Source organism: Vigna unguiculata, chromosome 7 (assembly GCF_037176805.1).
Source record: "Vigna unguiculata cultivar grain cowpea cultivar isolate G323 ecotype 2 chromosome 7, ASM3717680v1, whole genome shotgun sequence".
NCBI classification, from domain to species: domain Eukaryota; kingdom Viridiplantae; phylum Streptophyta; class Magnoliopsida; order Fabales; family Fabaceae; genus Vigna; species Vigna unguiculata.
In genome coordinates this window covers 37634843-37656469 of record NC_140798.1, presented here as the reverse complement: position 1 = coordinate 37656469, position 21627 = coordinate 37634843, and the positions used below count along the sequence as shown (strand labels likewise).

Here is a 21627-nt window from a genome sequence, read left to right as displayed (position 1 = left end):
ATATATATTATTTTTATTGGAGGGAAGTGTATTGATTAATTAGATGAAAGGAAATTAACTCATAATTAATTATACGAGGATTCATTAGGAAGATAAACGTGACCTGAGTCGAACCTACAAACGGAATTCACATCTCTTTTAACCAAAAATCTTAAGGTAAGTTAGGGAGAGATTACATAAATGTACCTTAGTCTAACCAACATAAGAAAATAATACCACTTTTAATTCAAAACTTTAAAACAACGAATCTATGAGTCTTCCTTTTATATAGTGCTCAAGTTTTTATTTATATCCAATGCGAAACTATTGATAAATCTGATCATATAAACTAAATGCTGTGAATTGTTTTTTTTTTCTTTGTTTAATTCCTGTGAACCGATTAAAAGATTATCATATATAAGACCAGAAATCATATTTGGTTAAGAGAAATTAAAATAGAAAATCTTCTTGTTTGATTTATAAATTCAGAGAGAGAATGAAATTTAGGGAATCATAATTTTCCAGCTTCAAATGTTACCTCTTCTTCAATATCAGATTTTTTTTTTTCATATGTTAGAATTACTCTCCCTCTTCTTCAAACCCAACAGTCCATTACATAAATAAAATACAATGTAATTTAGTTAAAGCATAATGCATAAGGGCTACAATACAAGACCCTATATCCACCCAAATGTCATGGATTCAGAGTACTGTTACAAAAGCAGAACTGTAATGAATCCTTATTGCCCAATCTTGGGGTTACAGTGTTGTATATATCAATATTGCAGTAGAATGTTAAGGAGACAAAGTGTTTGTATATTTTACCTTGTATTCAAGTTTTGAAGTACAAAAGAATAAGGTTATGCTATTGGCTTCTGTGTTATTCTTTTGCCTATAAATCTAGGCGAGAGAGAAATACAGTTGAATATTTCTTCAAAATTACAATCAGTACAGTTTTCAACGTTGACTAGATGTTACTAAACCAATGATTTGTTCAGATGCAAAATATTCTACGAACCTTTAGCATAACTTAAAATTCTATCTGTATTTGGCCATGAATATTAAGGACTAAGGAGTATACTAGTTTCAATACATCTCTATAGATCATAATAGGAAAATATAACCTGATGCTTCAATGTGCCATTGGTCCAAATGAGAAACATAATTTAGATAAAACAAGGGCTATTATATATGTATGCTTTCAAAGTAGAAACAAAAAAGTGGTCATGAATTAGAGACCAAAAGTTCATCCCAAATGATGTCCATGTCTAAGGAGGGCATTCTACTTAACTGAACAGTTTCCACATCTGATATCTCATGGTGTGTACTTTTGCTTCTCTCAGTATCAAATTGCCACTCCTTCATGGTTGAATCCTTGTCATTTGCACTTTTCAATTTGGCATTTTCATCAGTGTTCTTGTTGCTTGAGCCTGCTGGTGAGTCAGTAGGTTTCCTATGAGAACCTTGAGATATTGCTTGTAGTTTTGCCTCCACAAGTGCTGCAGTGGTTCCATTCAGAGAATTTGCCTGGATTACATGCTTGAGATCTGGGAAGTTCAACTGTGCATATTCTCCTCTCAGTATATATGCTGCTGTGTCATATGCAATGGCAGCATCTTCAGCAGTGTCAAAAGTCCCTAGCCAAACCCTTGTTCTGTTTCTTGGTAATCTAATCTCAGCAACCCATTTCCCCCAGTGTCTCTGCCTCACCCCTTTAAACAATTTTCCTCTTCCACCATACTTCATAGGCTGAGTCCTAGTGCTACTCAACCAATTCTCATTGAAAGACTTCAGATTTTTGTTCATTTTGTCTGCATCACCACCTGTTTGATGCTGGTTTTGCCCAATGTAAGGAACTTGATAAGTGGGGTTAGAAGTTACAGACTCACCACTTTTCATATTTGATGATGATGAGTACACCATGGAGGGTTCCTGCAGGACCAAAGTCAAGTTTGGAAAATTGGGTGGGGGAGAAGAAGAGGGTAGAGAAGCAACTGACTCATCAAAACATGGTGCCATAGTCAATGGTGGGAGAGTTTCCAAAAGATTTAGAGGAATGGAGGTGTTTTTTGTGTCTGAACCTGGGAAGATAGAATTGGATTGGTTTTTCTCTCTCACATTTGCAGGGATGTGACTAATCCATGTGGCTAAAGGTGCCTCTTCTTTCATTGAGGTAGAATTTGAACTTGAAAGAAGTTGTTGAGATGATGTTATTGATGAGTGAGAACCCCCTATCATTGCATTGTCCAAAAATCCTGTTGCCATTTCCTGCAAACAAGTTGAAAATTTCTTTTGAGTGAAGGTTTCCTTCTTTGGAAATGTACCCTTCATATAGATCCTTCAGACAGTAAATCTGAGATAGAACACTGACAGATAGAAATGATTAAAATGCATGCACTCCACTAAATACATTTCCTGAGGACTAAGGCACACCTCACATTGGCAGGTATCAGTTAAGGATTATTATTATAAACGATAAAAGTAACCTACTTTTTTTCATTAGGAATATGTTGTGCCTTCAATCAGGTGTATTTCTTTATGGGGATTTCATTTTTTACTTACAATTTATGGTTGCATTATGTTACATGTTTTTCCTTCACAACCAATAGGAATCAGACAGCTCAAGCTTTTTTGTATCAGCTGTCATACAGGATGCAAAGTATTGAGAATTGACATTCGTTTGATGACAACAGCTTCCTTAATTTAAGACCTTCATGTTCATTGTTTGTTATTGTATCTGGTATTATTCTTTGCTCTCTAATCATGTGATTTTGTTGAACACCCACATGCTATATTCTTCTCTTGACTGTGCTAATGTAATTTAATGCAGAAATCCAATGAACCAATCACAATTTGTTTTTTGTCACTGATACATTTCATACACACCTCAGATATTCCTAAAAAAATGTTGTTACATCTACTATTGAGCTAGAGAGTAAAAATCAAATCACTTTATAGAAAACAAAAGCATATTAAAATCAAATCCCTGACAAACTGCACAATTTTTCCTCCTTAAAAATGCACTGAGTTTGGAAGGTTTGGCATCTGTTGTTGTTGTTGTTTTCCCTTTTGGTGCAAACAAAGGTTCATTATCTATGTTGTCATGTACACGAATACTATATTTATGAAAGGTTTAATTTCAATATCCTTTGTGTTAGTTTGATGAAGTCAGTGCTATACCTTTTTTCAGGTCTATATAGCATTAAACAAAAACACTTAAATGTGTGAGCACAGCAAAGTATGAACTTTATGAGTTTTTATTTTCATCAAACACTTTGGTGTCTTTTGAGAAAGGCATAAAGACACTGAAAACGGTTCATAAGGTAGATAGATAAGGCCAATGAAAATGTAGCAGAAGCTAATGCTTAGCACAACACTTCCATATTTGAACCTATAATGATTAAAACTGCACAACATTGTGATTCATTGCTCTAATTTGAAGACACCCTATTTGTTCATGCCACATGGCATGACCACTCTAAGGAAGTAACACCATTTTTTTTTCTATGTGAGACAGATTCTAGGCATCTTTCACTCCCCATGTAACTTTTAGTAACACTTTAAACCATTTACAATAGGTTCCTCCAATTGTACAACTGTTTTCTGAAATACTTTATGAGCCATGCACATGGCTGTGACCAGGAAAGAATGTGATGTGTGCCACAAACTGAATTGCTTAGTATAATAAACAGGACAGAAGGTGATGCATATGATGTTGCTTTAGTTAGCTGTCAACTTTTCCCACATCAACCATGATTCTTAATTCCTATATATGCCTTGGTTTGTACCTCACCATCATCATCAAGAAGAGATTAATATTAAAAATGGTCTTGCAGTTTGTGTAGTTCATTGAAATAAAGATAAAGATAAAGATGTGTGTGCCTTATCTCTTGATTAGACATTTGAAATTTCCAAAGCTTAACATAAGTTAGTGCAATGCAATACAATATTATTGTATGTTAGGGTTTAAATATACTTATATGAATTAAAATATAATTATTTTTTGTTATTAAATTTCAATTTTTTTTAGCTTGGCTTTTAATCCCCGTAATTTTTAGTTTTATAGTCTTCGTCATTTTATTCTAGTCCTGTGATATATTGTTCATTTGAGTTATTAGAATTTTACATGGATAAAAACAAAAGAAAATATATATTTAACATGGATAAAAACAATTAAAAACAGAAAAAACGAAAAGTAAAATATATATATATATATATATATATATATATATATATATATATATATATATATATATATATATATATATTATCGGAGATTGTTACCTAGATAAGGTTGAATTTGAGTTTATTAAGTAATGACAATATCGTTCATGTCTCGATAGTTGGAGATCTTATATCTTATAATATACAAGTGGGAATTATCTTCACCATACACACAAATTTCGATAACAAGATAAATTTACATTCACTTTCCAATATATTTTAAGAACAAATATCATATTATTTCAAGTACTGAAACATATTTAAGTATTATTTAATCATTATGGTATTCTTGCATTGCATTAATATAACGCCAAAATAATTTAAGTGAAGGTTAAGCTAAGTGAGTTACTTAACTTTTGTTTTATCCAAAGCAAGCATCGGCAAAACAAACGTGTAATGGAGCCAAAATTAAGTGGAAATTCTTATCCATGTCTTTATTAAAGAGTACATTTGTATGACTTTTTCAACAATGCTAATGTATGAGAGAGACCTAAAATATGTCTACTAAAATATAGTTACCTTAATATAGCTTCTAAGACATTAGTCATATGTTTTTCCTTAAAATAGCTACAAACTATTTGTCATTAATTTGAGAGCAATTTGGTTTTCGCAATTCGCTCAATGATTTTTATTCAACTCTTAGCAGTGCTTCTTATCTTCATTATGCCACTTAGCAAAATTTGGCATTAAGTTATAAGAAATAAACTTGTAGCACACCTTCTATTAAGGAATCTCATACCTCTTACTTACACTTTGATTCCATCAAAAAAAGAAGATTATAAAAGGTATCAATACATTGTAACTACTCATATACCGATCGATCAAACACGTCACACTTTACTTTTCTCATCCCACTACGTTTTGTTGTAGGATTCATGAACCACTCCAAGAAGGATATTCAAAAACTATGGACCATTATTAATTACCTCTTAGTAAAGTTTCTTGAAAAAGATGGATCATCTTCTAACTAGAAACCAGAAAAAGAAAAAAAAAAGTTGAAGATCCTAAATTCATATGATGAGTGGACGTAAATCTTATCTTATAATATGGTTTGAAAGAATTAAATTAGACTTAAAATTTACTTTTTAAAATGGTATTAGAATTATGTTAAAACATATCTAAATAAAATTTAGCGTTAATTGAATTTATTGTTTCATCTATTATGGATCATTATAAATTTGATAATTTATCTATTTGACAAAGTCATTATTTATTAAGTTTATTATTTCACTTGTTATCAAACAGTTGTTATTGGATCACCATAAATATCTAATCTCATATTTAAAATATATGTTTTTGACATGAAATTTTTCACCTTACAAACAAGTCAATTTTATAGAAATGACTTAGTCTTAAAATTTATGTTTTAATAAAAAAATTAAATTAAATATTTGGCAAACTTATAGAAATAACAGTCCTTTTTAAAAAAATGTAAAAAAAAAAAGTTGAAATATAGTATATTGCCTCTCCTGTATGTGATTCTGCTTTATGGCTATACTTTTTTTTTTCAATTTTTAAAAAATGATATGGTTTTGTCACGAAGGAAACGGAATCTGTTTTTAATTTAAAGTTTTAGGTACAAATTTTTGGGGAAATGCATGAACCCTTCGCCATCATATGTTACATATTTGTCTACCATACTTAAATTTAACAGTCTTGATTGTGAAACACAATATGCAATAATTATGTTATTTTCTACAAAACTGTAGAAACCTAAATTACTGCTTTTGTTGTTTTCTTCATAAATGATTCGAAAGAAATGAATCATTAACATTTTATATAAAATATTAAAATATTGTCTTCAATGTAAAATTCTAATATTGAAAAAAAAAAAAAAAAATATATATATATATATATATATATTATATTTGAAGACCAAAATCAGATATGGAATCCTAACCTTATTACAATGAGATTACTGGAGCTATTAACTTTATTTTAATTAACCAATTGATAAATTATTTAGTAAAATAGTCTTCAAATATAAATGGTAAAATTTTAAATAATATTTTTCATCAAATATTAATATACTTTAGTTTTATTAGTGAAATATATTGAGGAATCATTATATTTTTAAATTGTAATTAGTTTAAACTATTATAATTTTTATTTTTAAATCAATTATTTAAATTATTTATTTATTTATTTTTAATTACTATATATATATATATATATATATTATATTTTATATTATACTATTGAATACCATATTTTAAAACATTTTCAGCCAAGTTAATGAAACATTTAAATAAAAAATATATATTATGTTGATTTTGTGTAGTAAAATGTATTTTAATTTAACTTGTTTGAAAAAAATAAATTGAAATTTAATAAATATTATAAAGATAAAAAATGAATATAAACAATTAGAAGCTGATCTTTAAAAATTTTTGTTAAATAATGAATAAAAAATGTAACAAATTATAAATATTAGGATTAAACGAATTTTAACTACTAAAAACGACTTAATTATATTTTGAATTTTAAATAAAATTAAAAATTTTCAATAGATTTTTTAATAAAAAAGATTAATATATTACAAAAATATAATTTATTAAAAATTTAATTAAAAGTTTTTAAATTTATGAGGTTTAAACACATAAATAAACCGTATAAAAATACCTTACCAAAACATGTTCACGGTCTTACATCCTCTAACTCCCGTGAAAATTTATTTAATATTAGGCCTTATCTTCAACACTCTTCCTTGCCAAATTGACCGATTGTGATTTGTCCTTTTCCAAATTTTACAACTAAATTATTGATGTTACTTTAAGCAATATGTAGTTCATTGTTGTAAGTAATAATTAAAATAGTACTGAAATGTTATTTTCGGAAATTGAAGACAAATTCCTAATTTAAGAAACAATGATTAATGGAAGTAAGGGTATGTATGGAGTGACCACTGAGTATTATTTTTGGAGAATTCATCCTCTTTTGTGTTATGTAATTTTTCAGGTGATAAGATAAGTTGGACTTGTATTAGTATTAAATGAATTTATTTAAATTAACTTTATAAAAAAGTAATTTTAAACTTGATTGAACATATTGGTTTACGTGTTTATTTTGTATTTGGATTTAGGGTGTTTTTTTAAAGAGATAGATTTGGAAGAGAGTGTGAAAATAAATTTGAATGAATATGAATGAATTTAAGTAGACAATTTTTTGTGTTTGTCTAAAAGAATTTAAAAGTGAAAGTGTGTGAATTTTAGAATGAAATTTGTTAGAATTTGTGAATGATTTAATAGATAAAAGAAATAATTGATTAAAGATGTAAGAATATCATTTTATCTTTGTAATTAAAATTAATATATTATGTAATATTATTACAAATATTTATTATAATCATTATTTAGTATTATCATTATTTATTATATATATATATATATATATATATATATATATATATATATATATATATATATATATAATTGATCCTCGCTAAGTCACCACACACACTAGGATCAGTTCACTGATGAAGAAGTAATATTTTATGGCTGTTGCTTCTTACACCCCATCAAATTTCTTTCTCTATCTCATAAAAAACGTCTGATTTTTTTTTTTTTCATAACAGAAAGGAAGATTATTTTCCGAAAAAAAAATCGAAATTATTTATTGTGTTTCGAAAAATAGATTTAGTAGGTATTAGGGTGCCGGTAGAAATGTGATAAGGTGTCGGAAGCAATAGCCATATTTTTATGTGGTTCATGTATATGCATTTCTTGGCACTGCTAGTTTTATATAGTTGGGAATGTTCCTGGTTCGTCTTATTTGTTATTTTTAAGAAAAGTTTGAAAGGTAAGATGAATAATCAAACATACATGGTACTGAACGTGGAAATATAGACAAACAATAGAGATGATAATGAGAAAATAATCACCACCTAATTTAAGTTTAGAAAGTAATGATGTAAATATGTATTTAATTTTGCGCCACTGATACGACTGGGAAAGTATATTTCACAATATAAAACACTGTTATGCATTATGCAATCACTTAGAAGTTTCATGGTTATTTATGACCAGTGGCTGATTATTATCAATCCATAGATTATGCTAGAAAAAAAAAATCCTTAACTAATCCGTTAAATTCTTTTACTAAATATGCCAAAAAGAATGCAAAACCTAATTCTCATTTCATTATGCAGCAAATATGATGGTGCTTAAGTTTTAAATCTTTCATGGGATAATCTTAAGATTAAATTAGTTGGGTTAACATGGAAAGACATGCATAACATACAATATCAAATGCTTATGGCCAACAATTTAGTTAAGTCAAAATTTATCACACTCAGTTTCATCAAGCCTGAAAAATTCAATTCATCATTCCCAGAATCACTAGTACAAAAGAGAGACAATCTCAATCCTTTTCTAAGTTCAGTTTTCTTTTAATTCGAACCCAATTCATAACTGTAACAAGCAAAATCCAATCCTTCACGGAATCAACAAACTGAAAATAGGCATGTCTCCAAGATTTCTTCAACACTAAGCTGCCACAAACAGCACAAAAACCAACGATGTAGCCAAATCCTATGCTCAAACATAACCAAAGTTTATTATGGTAACTGTCTTGATCTTCATCTGTGTCATTACCAGTGGTGGTTTCATTAACATGCTCTGAACACTTAACAGAAAGAGGTGTCCCACAAAGTTGTGGATTACCCTCATAGATGGAGGGATCAATCAAAGTATGGAACTGATTTGTCGTTGGTATTTCACCAGACAAGTTGTTATAGGACAAGTTCAAATGTCCCAAGAAGGTCAAGGAAGCCATATTTGGAGGTATTGGACCAGAGAGATGGTTGTTGGAAAGGTCAAGGCTTTCCAATTGATGCAGCGCTCCAATGTTTGATGAAATGCCTCCAGTTAATTGGTTCCAAGACAGGTTCAGAGAAACTAAGTATGAAAGTTCTGTCAGTGACTGTGGAATCTCCCCAGATAGATGGTTGCTGGAAAGATCAATGAGATTTATAACATGCATCTGTGATGTGTATTCCATTGATCTTCCTTTCACATACAAATCCATGTGCTCAGAGTATACTACAGGGTTATCTAAAGAAGGGGTTTTGCCAAAGTAATGATCACTTGGTGCTTTGAAACCTGTCATGTTGCCAAAGCATGGAGGAATATGGCCTGATAAGTTATTGTGTGAAAGATCAAGAACATGAAGATATGATAAATGGCACAAACTTTCTGGAATTTTTCCAGTGAGTGCATTGCCTTGTAGTCTTAGCTCATTCACCCAAGTTCTGTTATTCCCAAGCCACTTTGGTATGGATCCAAAAAATGCATTATCTCCAAGATCTATTGTGTACAAATGGGGGCAATTGGGCAACACAGATGAAATCTCACCAGAAAGATTATTGTTGCTTAGTTGAACTATTCTGAGTGAAGGTGTTGTGCACATCCAAGCAGGGATTTCTCCTGATAGATTGTTGCCTGATAGATCAATGGTAAAAAGGGTTAGCTTGTGACCCTCTCCATATAAAGGTATTTTCCCTGATAACCTATTGTTTGATAGATCAAGTGAAGTCAAATCACTTAGCAAACTCATGGATGAAGGTATGCTGCCAGATATAAAGTTCCCTGAAAGATCCAAACCTTCCAACTGTGACATTTCTTGGCCAATATTTGAAGGAATTGAGCCAGAGAGAAAGTTGTTGCTTAGTGAAAGGTAAGTCACACCAGACCAAACTGGAATTGACCCCTCAAAGGCATTGAACCCCAAATTAACTTGTGCAAGATCACCAAAGTGTAAGGACTTTGGAAGGCTTCCCTTCAATTGGTTGTAGGAGAGGTCCATAGAAAGGATCTGTGGTGAGAAATCCCAAAACCAAGTTGGCACTGTGTCTGATATTCCAGTGTTTTTGAGAACAATGGTCTTTAATTTGCTTTGAGGTTTGAGCCATGATGGAAATTCAGGGCCTAATTGACAGTCATGGATTTTTAGATACACTACATTAAAAGATGGAGCCCAGTTTTGTGAGATATTGAAACTTAAAGACCCCATTTTGGATGACACATAAAATTCGGACAAATGTGTGAGGTTATTGAAATGGTTTTCAGTTAGGGTACCTTCCCAAAAATTCCCATCAAGGTCCAGTGTCAACAGTTCAGTGAGCTGACCTATGTTAGAGGCAATAGTCCCATTCATGATGTTTTCAGAAAGGTCTAAAAGTTTCAAATATGACAAATTTCCAATGGATGAAGGGATTGAACCAGACAACTTGTTACCATTTAACCTAATGGTTCTCAAATTTTTAAGGTAACCCAATGAGGTTGGTAAATTCCCTGTAAGCTCATTGAAAGCAAAATTTAAACTTTCTATGGTACTATTAGTACACATTGTTAAAGCCTCCACAAGTCCTTCAACATCACCAACAACCTCAGGGTTTGATGACAAGTCTAATCTATGTAACTTGCAAAAATTTCCCCATGAAACATCAGAGATGTGGCCTTTAAGTCTTGCACCTCTTAAGTCAAGTTCAATTAAGGTACTGATATTGGACAACCATCCTGGTATCAAGGAATCAACCCTATTGAAAGAAAGATCAAGAACTAAAAGTGATGTAAGGTTAAAAAATGGAAGAGTTTGAGGTAAACCAGAAAGTTCACAATCAGATAACCTCAAAAATGAAAGAGATGGAACCCTATTGATAGATTGGAGCCATGAACTTGATGCTCTACTGAGATTGACACCACTCATATCTAGATATTGGAGAGATGTAAGACCAGACAACCAACTCAAATCAGAAGCTGATAATGAAGATGAAGGTGTTGACAAAGAAAGATACTGCAAATGAGACAAGTTTCCTAGCTGAGAAGGAACCTTTCCAGCAAAGGATGAATGGGATAAATTGAGATACCTCAACATACCAAGTGAACCTAAAAATGATGGGACTTGAACATCCTCAAAATCATTGTGACTTAAGTCCAAATAATTCAAATGTTTCAAGTCAAGAAGAGAAGCATTCAACTCACCACTCAAAGGCCTTTTGGTGTGTGTGGCTGAGTTATTTGTAGCCTTGGAACAGATATCAGTGCCTCTGAGGTTTAGCCTTATCACATTCCCTGCATGTTTGTTGCATCTTACACCCACCCATTTGCAGCAATCACTGCCAACCCATGAAGATAGGCAATGAAAAGGATCATTTAGATTTTCTTTAAATTTCAGAAGGGCTTTTCTTTCCATCTCAATGCACTCAAAACTATTATCCTTAGCAGCAGAATTTGGCTCTATAGCTGCCATAACAAGTGATTGAAGCAAGAGTGAAAAAAGAATGATAGAAAGTGGAAACATGGCTCGATTTTTTTCCATGACAGAGAATATAAAACTCTGATATCTTGTGCACCTTTTTATAGCCATAAATGTGTTGAATTCAACCCTCTAATTACTATCTTATAGACTTACTAACAGTACGAAATTTCCACTTACATGTATTGATTTTTATCAAACTATTAATCTGCTCTTAGTCTACTTGACAAGTATTACGAGTAACGTTGATACTAATTTTTTTTTCTGTAGATGGTGGTAGAGTTCCAAGTGCAAACAATTTTGTACAATTAGTTAGTCTCTTTATAATTGACTAAATTAACTTTTTTTGAGAGTGAGAGTTACGTCTCTGTAAATTATAATTAATAGGAAATTTTGCTTTGTCTAATTAAGGGTGAGCTAATAGGGGTGTATTTGATAAATTATGTTAGTTGACTGGAATAGAAAGTTAGAAGAAACTACTTGCAGTGTGACAAGAAAACATGATGTCGTCTCGTGACTACTAAAGCACAACAATCCGTGCTTTATTCTTTCAGAGGAGAAAGTTAATTTGATTTGGAAAATCACTTTAAAATTTTATTCATTTGAGAACAATCTAACAGGTCAATGTTACACAGCAATATCTTGAATAATTCATTTTTCAACATTTGGCTAACAACTATGATGTTAATTTTTATTTTAAAGTATGACATATCTTCACTGATAATTTTGGAGAAACTAAAATAATATATTTAAAACTCATATATTTAATCATTATCATTGATATAACAAATATGAACACATAATTTAGTATATAATTATAACTATAAAAGAAATCATACATGTTTAATGGATTGTTTTGTGTTTCTTTATATTTTTGAACTCATCATGAATTGGAAACTAAAATTTTCAACTATTTCTTCTTTGATGTTTCTCGTTTGTATTTGATATAGACTGCATCTTAAATAAGCTCTTCTAATTTCATCTTTTTAACTTATTGGTAGGGGTCATCGGGCCCGTCAGAGTCGTTCGAATCGTCGGGCCTGTCTGGGTCGTTCGGATCGTCGGGCCCGTCTGGGTCGTCCGGGTCGTCCGGGTCGTCGGGTCCGTCCGGGTCGTCGATCCCATCCGAGTCATTCGGGCCTTAATGACACAAGTTTTAAGAAATTCAATTTAAATTTCTTTTATTAAAAATTGATTCTGGATTTTAAACTTATCCAAATATTTGGATTGGATTTAAATCTTGATCCAAATATTTGGATCTGGATTTTAAAAAAATCCAAACTACTTTTACTAAAAAAATGGATTTGAGTCAAAAATCTAATCTAATTATTTGGATCTAAAATAGATGTGGATTGGATCATTAAATATCCAATCCATGCCCACCCCTACTTATTGGATATGTCATATTTGAGGACTTTTTTTAGATCAGTTTTAAATGATTAATATGGAATTTCTTACTTATAATTTATTGAATCTTAAGAAAGAGACTCCTCTAATTAAACAATTCAATTGTTTGTATCATGTTTCATATTAGTTAAAGAAGTTGAATTTGTGTTACATCTTCACATATAATTTTCTTTTCATCACTTTTAAAAAATAATATATTATTTTATTCTTCATCTATATATCTATTTAGAAAAAAAAATTCAAAACTAAAAAATAAACTATCATAATCTAATTAAATATTAACGAAAATAATTAATAAAAATAAAATTTATGATAATCAAGTCACATTTAAATACAAATTATGAAAAAACACATAATTATTAAATTTTTCTTTTATATATTCATAAAAAATACTATATAAAACTCATGAAATAAAAAATAATAATATGAAACTAATATATCACTATAAGAGAGTTTTTTTTTTTAAGAATGAAACACTACATGTGAAAAATAATAACAAAAGTTTATGTTTAATTTGAAAAAGATACAAGAATATGTAAGAGAGAGGAAGATCCAAGTACTTTATAAAATAAATTAAATTTTTTCAATAATTTCATTATATATACACAAGGTTAAAAGAGTTTGGTTACCCCGAGTCTCAAGAAGATCCGGTTCCAAATTATACAAATGCATGCATGACTACATCTTCCACACAGAAAAAAAAAAAAAGCACCCACATTGATCTTTGTGCTTCTGTGAGGAATCAACTTAAAAAACATTTGAAGAAATCAAGTTGGTGTTGAATAACTTGTGTCGTGTGATCCAAGTTAATTTGACGAAGGTGTCTTACATGAGAAAGGTGATTGAATATAAATGGCAAACTTAGAATTCAAAATGTGTCCTGTTTTGTTCACTGTGGAAAGTTCAGCGAAACTTCATTTAAATGTGAAGATTATAGAAATGTGATAAAGTTTGAAATAACCATCATCAATATTAATTTTATATTACAGTATTTGAAGCAATTCATAAGTTCAATGAAACTTGCAAATAAATATAAAAGTTCTAGAAAATGTTAGATGGTGACTTATGTGTTTTACTTATGTCCAACTTCCAGTCATATTTAAATTCCAATAACTTAAATTTATTATGCATATATATATAAAAAAAACAGCTATTTGTGTTATTCTACTTAAAATAATCTCAAATACGCATAATAAATAAATAGATGCTTTAACATTAGAAAATAAATACATAACCATCAAATATACCTACAATTTTTTTAAAAAAATATCTTTAGTTATTATTAAATTTCATGTCCTTAAATGAAATTTATAAAAAATACTAAAATTAATAGTAATTACATATAAGTTTGATAATAACTATTTTTGTATAATTTAAATAATAAATAGTAAACTCTATTACTATAATTTATAATTGATAATTAAATAATAAATTACTATCTCTCTAGCTTTTTATTTTTCCAGAACAAATAAGTTTCATCGATTCCAAGTGGCCTAATGGTTAGAAAGAATTAGAAAGAAGAGAACGGTAGGATGAATTATGCGTTAATATAAGTGAATTAAGAACCAAAAAGATATATAACACAAAATTCACTTTAAAATATTACAATCTAAAATAAAATTTTACATTTCAAATTACCATTTGAAAATAAAAATTATATTATAGATTACATAATATAAAACATAATTCAAGAAATCAATTTAAACTTTCATATTATACAATCTAAAATATAATATCATATTTCATATTTACAATTCAAAAATTCATTTTTGAATTACACAATTAAAAAAAAAACTCCAAAACAAAAAAAAATCAAATTGTTGGAAAAATAAAAAATATATATATAAGAATGATAAAAATAAAATAAAACTACAAATATAAAGTGACACAATTAAGGACCTTCAAGTTTGATGATTTTCATTTAGGATGAAATGTATATCCCAATTTACCTAGATAACATTTGTATCTTTTGAGTAAACTATAAAACAAAATTCAATAATGTTTTACAACAACCTCCATTCTCATCTCATAAAAGAAGGGTAAAGCCGATGGGCAGTTCCTGTTATAAGGTCATTAGTTAATAATAATTAATATATATTGAATTTTATAAAAAAATTATAATAATTATTTTAAAAAATATTAAAAAATAATTAAATAATAAAATTTAATGTCATCAAAAAGTGTTTTTTTCTATTTTATTTTTAACTACTTAATAAAATTATTTAATAATTTTTATATTACTTAATATGATATTGCATTAGTATTTTCATTATAAAAATTATTGTATAAAATTATAAATTTAATTTGAATATTATTTGTAGGTATTGGTTTAAACCCAGTTATAATAACTATATTTTTAATGTAATTTTATTATTTAACTACATACGTTAACATTGATATATTGTTTAATAATTTTAACTTTTATTTATATAACTCAAATATTTTATCAATTACTATAACACTTACTAATATTTTTTTTTTCTAAATTAAGTATAATGGTTAATAATCAGAATTCATTTAATAACACATTTAACTATAAGTTTTACATTTATTAATTATATCTTAATCAATATCATTAAATTACTGATTAACATTCTCTAAAACTAAAATATAACCATTGCATGCACTTCAGGAAGAATGCATGCATGTTACCGATGCATTTAAACGATTATAAGTAACAAAATATTCTCTCAAATCAATATTACTAGTAGTCACAGTATGATTAACAAGATTAACTTTTAACCCAAAAATTTGAAGAAAATTCCGAAAGAGAAAAACTACAAGCATTGCTTACAAGAAACGATTTACGTGCTAATTTGAGCCTTTCTTTTCTACCAACATGTAATTTGAGCCTTATCAAATTTGGGTGCGACTTTCTTTAAAATAAATTAAGTACAGTCTTTATCTATCTTATACCTAATAGGACTTTATGCTTCGGATGAAAGTTTCATCAAACCAACCAAACTATTTAAAATTTTATTTTTGTTGTAAGATTATTGTATTACTAACGATTTAAACAAATTTGTTGATGATTAAATATATTTTTTAATTTTAAATTTTAATGTAAAATTATAATTTATTATTGTTTAGACTTTAATATATTTTAGTTCAAAATTAAAAAAAAACAAATATAAATATTTTAATTCAATTACATTAAAAATAAATATATAAATTCATCAATACATTTGCATGACCTATCAAATATGTATAAATAATTTAAATACAAAATGTGTTTAATAATAAAAAATGTAACAAATTAAGTTAATAATATTATATTTATTTATTAAATCCTAAACATTAATAAACTTCATTTTCATGTTAAAAGTTAAATATATATATATATATATATATATATATATATATATATATATATATATATATATTTTGCAATTGTAAGGATTCCGGTGGAACTTAAACCTAATGCTCAATGTTGTCGTCAAATTTTTAAATTTATGGACGTGTTGTCGTATTTTGCAAAAATTGAGCATAGTCAACATACAAAACAAATGAATACAATAACTATATCCACACACCCTGTATTTAGGTAATTAATTTTTTATTTTAGTTGTCTTTAACCTCATATTTCATTATTTTTTGTGATTTTACCTACGTTTTATGTTGTTCATCTTGGTTCAAATGAATATAAAATTAAACACATTATATAATTAAGAAATAATTTAGTTGATAAATGTAAACATTAAATATTAAAAAAAGATATTCGTTTATTCTAAATATGTTAGAAAAAATGGGGGTGCGAAAGTGAAAACCTTTAATTAGGTAAGAAAAAGAATGTAAAATATAAACAAAACAAAGTACATGAACATCTGGAACATAAAACCCTAAACCCTAGAAACTGCTTCTTCTAGAGCCTTCCCTCCATCCATTGAAAAAGAGCGTGAAGCATTTCCATTCTGCATTAGTCTCTGCAACTTCTTGTGTGCTTTCTCAGTCGGTGACATCATGTACCGCTTTGCAACCTCCCTTGCTTCCAAAGCTAGGTAAGTTTTTTCTAATGGTATTGTTCTCTTCTGCTTTCTGAATTTTTTCTTCTATTTCACCCATCTTGGTTACTTTTTTTTTTTTTTTCTATTTTCTGCCATTGGTCTTCTGGGTCCCTTAGGAAATTTCTAAGGATGGATCAAAATTCTAACTTTTTTTTTTTGGGTTTTGGGTGGTATATCTTATATAGATCCATTAATGCTGATTGCCAATTTGTGGTGTATTGTTTCAATATTTCATTGTATTCAATGTTGTTGACTGTTAAATTTTGGTCTTATGATCGCAGAATTGCTAGGAGCAGCACTCAACAAGTAAAACACCATTCTTTTTCATGGCAAATTATTGTTGTTAAAATTGTTATGAAATTAATGATCCGTTTTCCTGTAATATATCTTTTTTTTTTATTATTATTATTACTATGATGCTGAGTGTTGGGTTTTTGCATTCCAAAGATTGGAAGTAGAGTGAATTGGAGCAGGAATTATGCTGCCAAAGACATTAAGTTTGGCGTGGAGGCCCGGGCTTTGATGCTTAAGGGGGTTGAAGAGCTCGCTGATGCTGTCAAAGTAACCATGGGCCCTAAGGTGACGAAATTTTCTTTGTTTTCTTGTTATGTCTTCTGGGGAAAGATATCTTGAGTAAAAGTTGTAGAACAAGAGGAAATGATTATAAATAGAACTTTATATCAAGTGTACAATTGCCGATCCCGTGTTGTTCTTATTCAATCGTATATATTTATTTGGTGTTCTGAAGGGTGAGCATGTCTTTGGATCTAGGAATGAAAGATATTGATCCCAATATCGTCACTTTGGTTGGTTGGTTGGTGTTGATAATTGTTGTTTATGTTAAACTTCTTTTAGGGGCGTAATGTGGTGATTGAGCAGAGCTTTGGTGCACCCAAAGTGACAAAGGATGGAGTAACTGTTGCTAAGAGCATTGAATTCAAGGACAAAGTCAAGAATATCGGTGCCAGTCTTGTAAAGCAGGTTGCAAACGCTACCAATGATGTGGCTGGCGATGGTAAGCTGTTATAACCATACAGGATTATACTTTATGGGTTTAAACTTCTGCACTGGCTGCTTTCTTATTAAGGAAATGCTAATAATGAGGGAGCAAATTGGCAGGAACCACATGTGCTACAATTCTTACTCGAGCTATATTTACGGAAGGGTGTAAGTCAGTCGCAGCTGGAATGAATGCTATGGATCTGAGACGAGGTATAAATATGGCTGTTGATGCTGTGGTGACAAATCTGAAAAGCAGAGCACGGATGATTAGCACTTCTGAAGAAATTGCACAGGTTTGTTTATCTGTCTTTTTTTGTTATAGCCACTATTGGCATATGGCAGGAGATTGGAAACAGCAAGGTTGCTTTTGAATCACGAGTATTAACAGAACTTTACAATTTATTTGTGGTGGCGATAGGTTGGGACAATATCTGCCAATGGGGAGAGGGAAATTGGTGAATTAATTGCAAAAGCTATGGAGAAAGTTGGCAAAGAGGGTGTGATCACTATCTCAGTAAGTTATTATATGCATCTTTTTGGAAATATTTCTTTGGGTATTCTTTTCTTGGTCCAGAGGGCAGTTTTTTAGTGTCCTTGATATAATGCTCAGTAGATGTTCCCCCTATGATTTTTAATTCCAACCCGTCTATTCTTTATTATGTCTTTTCTGTTCTTCCTCTGTATCTTTCCTCTTTCAAAGGGGTCCATGGTTTGAATAGCAATGCATTTCTTAATATGCTAGTGGTTAACTTTTATAAACTTTGTCAGGATGGCAAGACATTATATAACGAATTGGAAGTCGTTGAAGGAATGAAGCTTGACAGGGGATACATTTCTCCGTATTTCATAACAAACCAGAAGAATCAGAAATGTGTATGTTCTCGCTTTACAAATCTACTTCGCACAGCATAGTACTTTTGTGGAGTTTACTTTGGTCCTTGGTCATGAGTCTTTATTTATTTATTTATTCTTGGATATTAAATGTAACCATTTGATGTTGCTGTGCCATCAGGAACTAGAGGACCCTCTCATTATAATCCATGAAAAGAAAATCTCGAGCATAAATGCCATTGTTAAAGTATTAGAGTTAGCTTTGAAGGTGAGCAATGTCATTTCCTTCATGTTGCATTGATTTCTAAAATATTGGTATTGACTGACGCTTCTATATCTCCAGAGACAAAGACCTTTGTTGATTGTTGCCGAGGATGTAGAAAGTGATGCCCTTGCAACTCTTATTCTAAATAAACTTCGTGCTGGAATCAAGGTTTGTTTTTCCTATATGAAATTTTACCTTTCAGTTCTTGGTGCAATTAATTATTGGTTTTGCTTATTTAATCTGATATTTGCTCCATACTGGTTTAGGTATGTGCAATCAAAGCTCCTGGTTTTGGTGAAAATCGGAAATCTGGTCTCCAGGATCTTGCTGTCCTTACGGGAGGTCAAGTAAGTTTTCTGTTTGCTGATTTATTTCTTAAATTTCATCTAACAAAACAGTGAATGATATATTTTCTCTATTCTTCTAGCTTATCACTGAAGAGCTTGGCTTGAATCTTGAAAAAGTGGATTTGGAAATGTTTGGCTCTTGCAAAAAGGTAACCTTTTAGCTTAATTTGTTAAAAGCTTATACCATGTGAATGCATGATAGATCTTTGGTATGCTTTCTTTTTTAGTGTTCATTTCGATGTTTTGCTTGAGGATGAATCATGATTTTTCCTTTGGGAGCTACTGATAGTGTTTATGCTTAAAACTAAATTTCATTGATTTTTCTCTTGTATTAGTTTCGTAATGTACAAGTTTAAATGATTTAGACTACTAAATAAGTTTTTCAATGTTGTATAGATAACAATTTCTAAAGATGATACTGTTATTCTTGATGGAGCTGGTGATAAGAAAGCAATTGAAGAAAGATGCGAGCAGGTTTGTTTGAAACTTATGTTATATTTGATTTTATTATTGTTGCTGTAATTTGTTTCTATGTAGTAGTAGATCAGATTGTTGATGTTTTTTATTTGTTTTTTGACATCTTTATATACAGATTAGATCAGCAATTGAAAACAGCACTTCAGACTATGACAAGGAAAAGTTACAAGAAAGATTAGCCAAACTTTCTGGGGGTGTTGCAGTGCTTAAGGTATATACACCTTGGTTGCTATTAGGTTTTTACTTGCCAATATTATAAGGTTGTCATGAGAAAATTGACATTTCAAATGAAACTTTTGCAGATTGGAGGAGCTAGTGAGGCCGAAGTTGGAGAGAAGAAAGATAGGGTGACAGATGCCTTAAATGCAACCAAGGCTGCTGTAGAGGAGGGAATAGTACCAGGTAAATTATTGGCCCTACCAGTTGTAAGCTTAGTGTTTTATGTTCAGTCAAATTGATATGTTATACTTTGCACAGGTGGTGGTGTCGCTCTTCTTTATGCATCAAAGGAGTTGGATAAGCTTCAAACTGCCAATTTTGATCAGAAGATAGGTGTCCAGATCATCCAAAATGCTTTGAAGGTTAGTGTTTTTTTTTTGCTAGCTTTTTTATTTCATAGATTATCTTCACTTAACATCTTATCATACATTTCTTGCTGGATTTGGTAATATTTTGGGGTTTTTTAGCTGTAAGATATGGCATGGTTTAACTAACTCTTTTAACAAACAATGCAGACTTCTGTGCACACAATTGCTTCAAATGCAGGAGTTGAAGGTGCTGTTGTTGTTGGCAAGTTGTTGGAACAGGATAATCCTGATCTTGGGTATGATGCAGCTAAAGGTAATAATGATTCTTTGTCTGTGTTTTCATGACTACTTATTTTTGACTAAAGATGTGTGACCCTTTTGTTATTACTGATTCTATTGTATTTTTCTTTTCCTGCTTCATAATTAGGTGAATATGTTGATATGGTTAAATCTGGAATCATTGATCCATTGAAGGTGATTAGGACCGCCTTGGTTGATGCAGCCAGGTAAGATAGGATGTTAGAGAACTTTTTGTAGTTATTGATGTATTAGATTTGTTTTATGTCATGCTTTGCTTGATGCTTATCTATTCTTTTGCAGTGTGTCATCTTTGATGACGACAACTGAAGCTGTTGTATCTGAACTTCCAAAGGATGATAAAGATGTTCCTGCCATGGGTGGCGGCATGGGTGGCATGGATTATTAAGGAACTATTTTTGGTAGTTTTTTTACTGGACTTGGAGTGAAGTGGTGTGTCACCATTATTTTGCCTTTTTTTCGCTTATTTGTTGACAAAAGGCATCATGTATCCATGTAACCATAGGTAGAGATAAAAAAAAAATGTAGGGAGAGATTGTGGTTACAATGGAATTAAAGAACATCTGAAACATTTTTCAGATTCCAAATTATGATTGAACATTGTTCCACTCTGAAATTGTCAATTGAAAGATTGCCCTGAAATAATTTCAGTAGATTGAACTCGTTCTTTTTCTATCATTTCTCAAACGAGACAACTTTCTAACTTTCAATTGAAATTATCAGTTGAAAGATGGCACACCTATTAGTAGTTAACATTTCTCAAACGAGACAACTTTCTAACTTTTTGGAAGATTAGCTTTAAATAAAGATGCTTATAAAACGGATTGTTTATCTAATATTAACTTTGTTTAGATTTATTAAAACAAAAGGGGGGTAGTAGTGTGATTTTCCATTTCATAGATTATTTTTAATTTTATCTTATTTTCTTAATGAAATGGTGTTTACGATATAAAAACAATGAATTGTCAATTAAAATTGATGTCAGGTGATCA

At 30.1% G+C, this 21627-nt stretch overlaps 3 protein-coding genes across 3 annotated transcripts; 1 reads left to right on the top strand and 2 right to left on the bottom strand.

The window, feature by feature from the left end:
- Positions 1–1083: 1083 nt before the first annotated feature.
- On the bottom strand, positions 1084–2531 carry LOC114190687 (Integrase-type DNA-binding superfamily protein). The gene has a single exon (XM_028079666.2). The coding sequence runs from the start codon at positions 2308–2310 to the stop codon at positions 1204–1206; it is 1107 nt and encodes a 368-aa protein (XP_027935467.1). The 5' UTR covers positions 2311–2531; the 3' UTR covers positions 1084–1203.
- A 5926-nt stretch (positions 2532–8457) lies between these two features.
- On the bottom strand, positions 8458–11556 carry LOC114190469 (receptor-like protein EIX2). The gene has a single exon (XM_028079367.2). The coding sequence runs from the start codon at positions 11518–11520 to the stop codon at positions 8563–8565; it is 2958 nt and encodes a 985-aa protein (XP_027935168.2). The 5' UTR covers positions 11521–11556; the 3' UTR covers positions 8458–8562.
- A 5075-nt stretch (positions 11557–16631) lies between these two features.
- Positions 16632–21288, top strand: LOC114191640 (chaperonin CPN60-2, mitochondrial). Its single transcript, XM_028080938.2, has 18 exons — positions 16632–16862; positions 17150–17174; positions 17316–17447; positions 17724–17883; positions 17988–18163; positions 18289–18384; positions 18639–18743; positions 18883–18969; positions 19045–19134; positions 19233–19313; positions 19394–19462; positions 19710–19787; positions 19906–20001; positions 20093–20192; positions 20268–20371; positions 20525–20630; positions 20745–20823; positions 20918–21288. The coding sequence occupies exons 1-18, from the start codon at positions 16825–16827 to the stop codon at positions 21021–21023; spliced, it is 1728 nt and encodes a 575-aa protein (XP_027936739.2). The 5' UTR covers positions 16632–16824; the 3' UTR covers positions 21024–21288.
- The last annotated feature ends 339 nt before the right edge of the window (positions 21289–21627 follow it).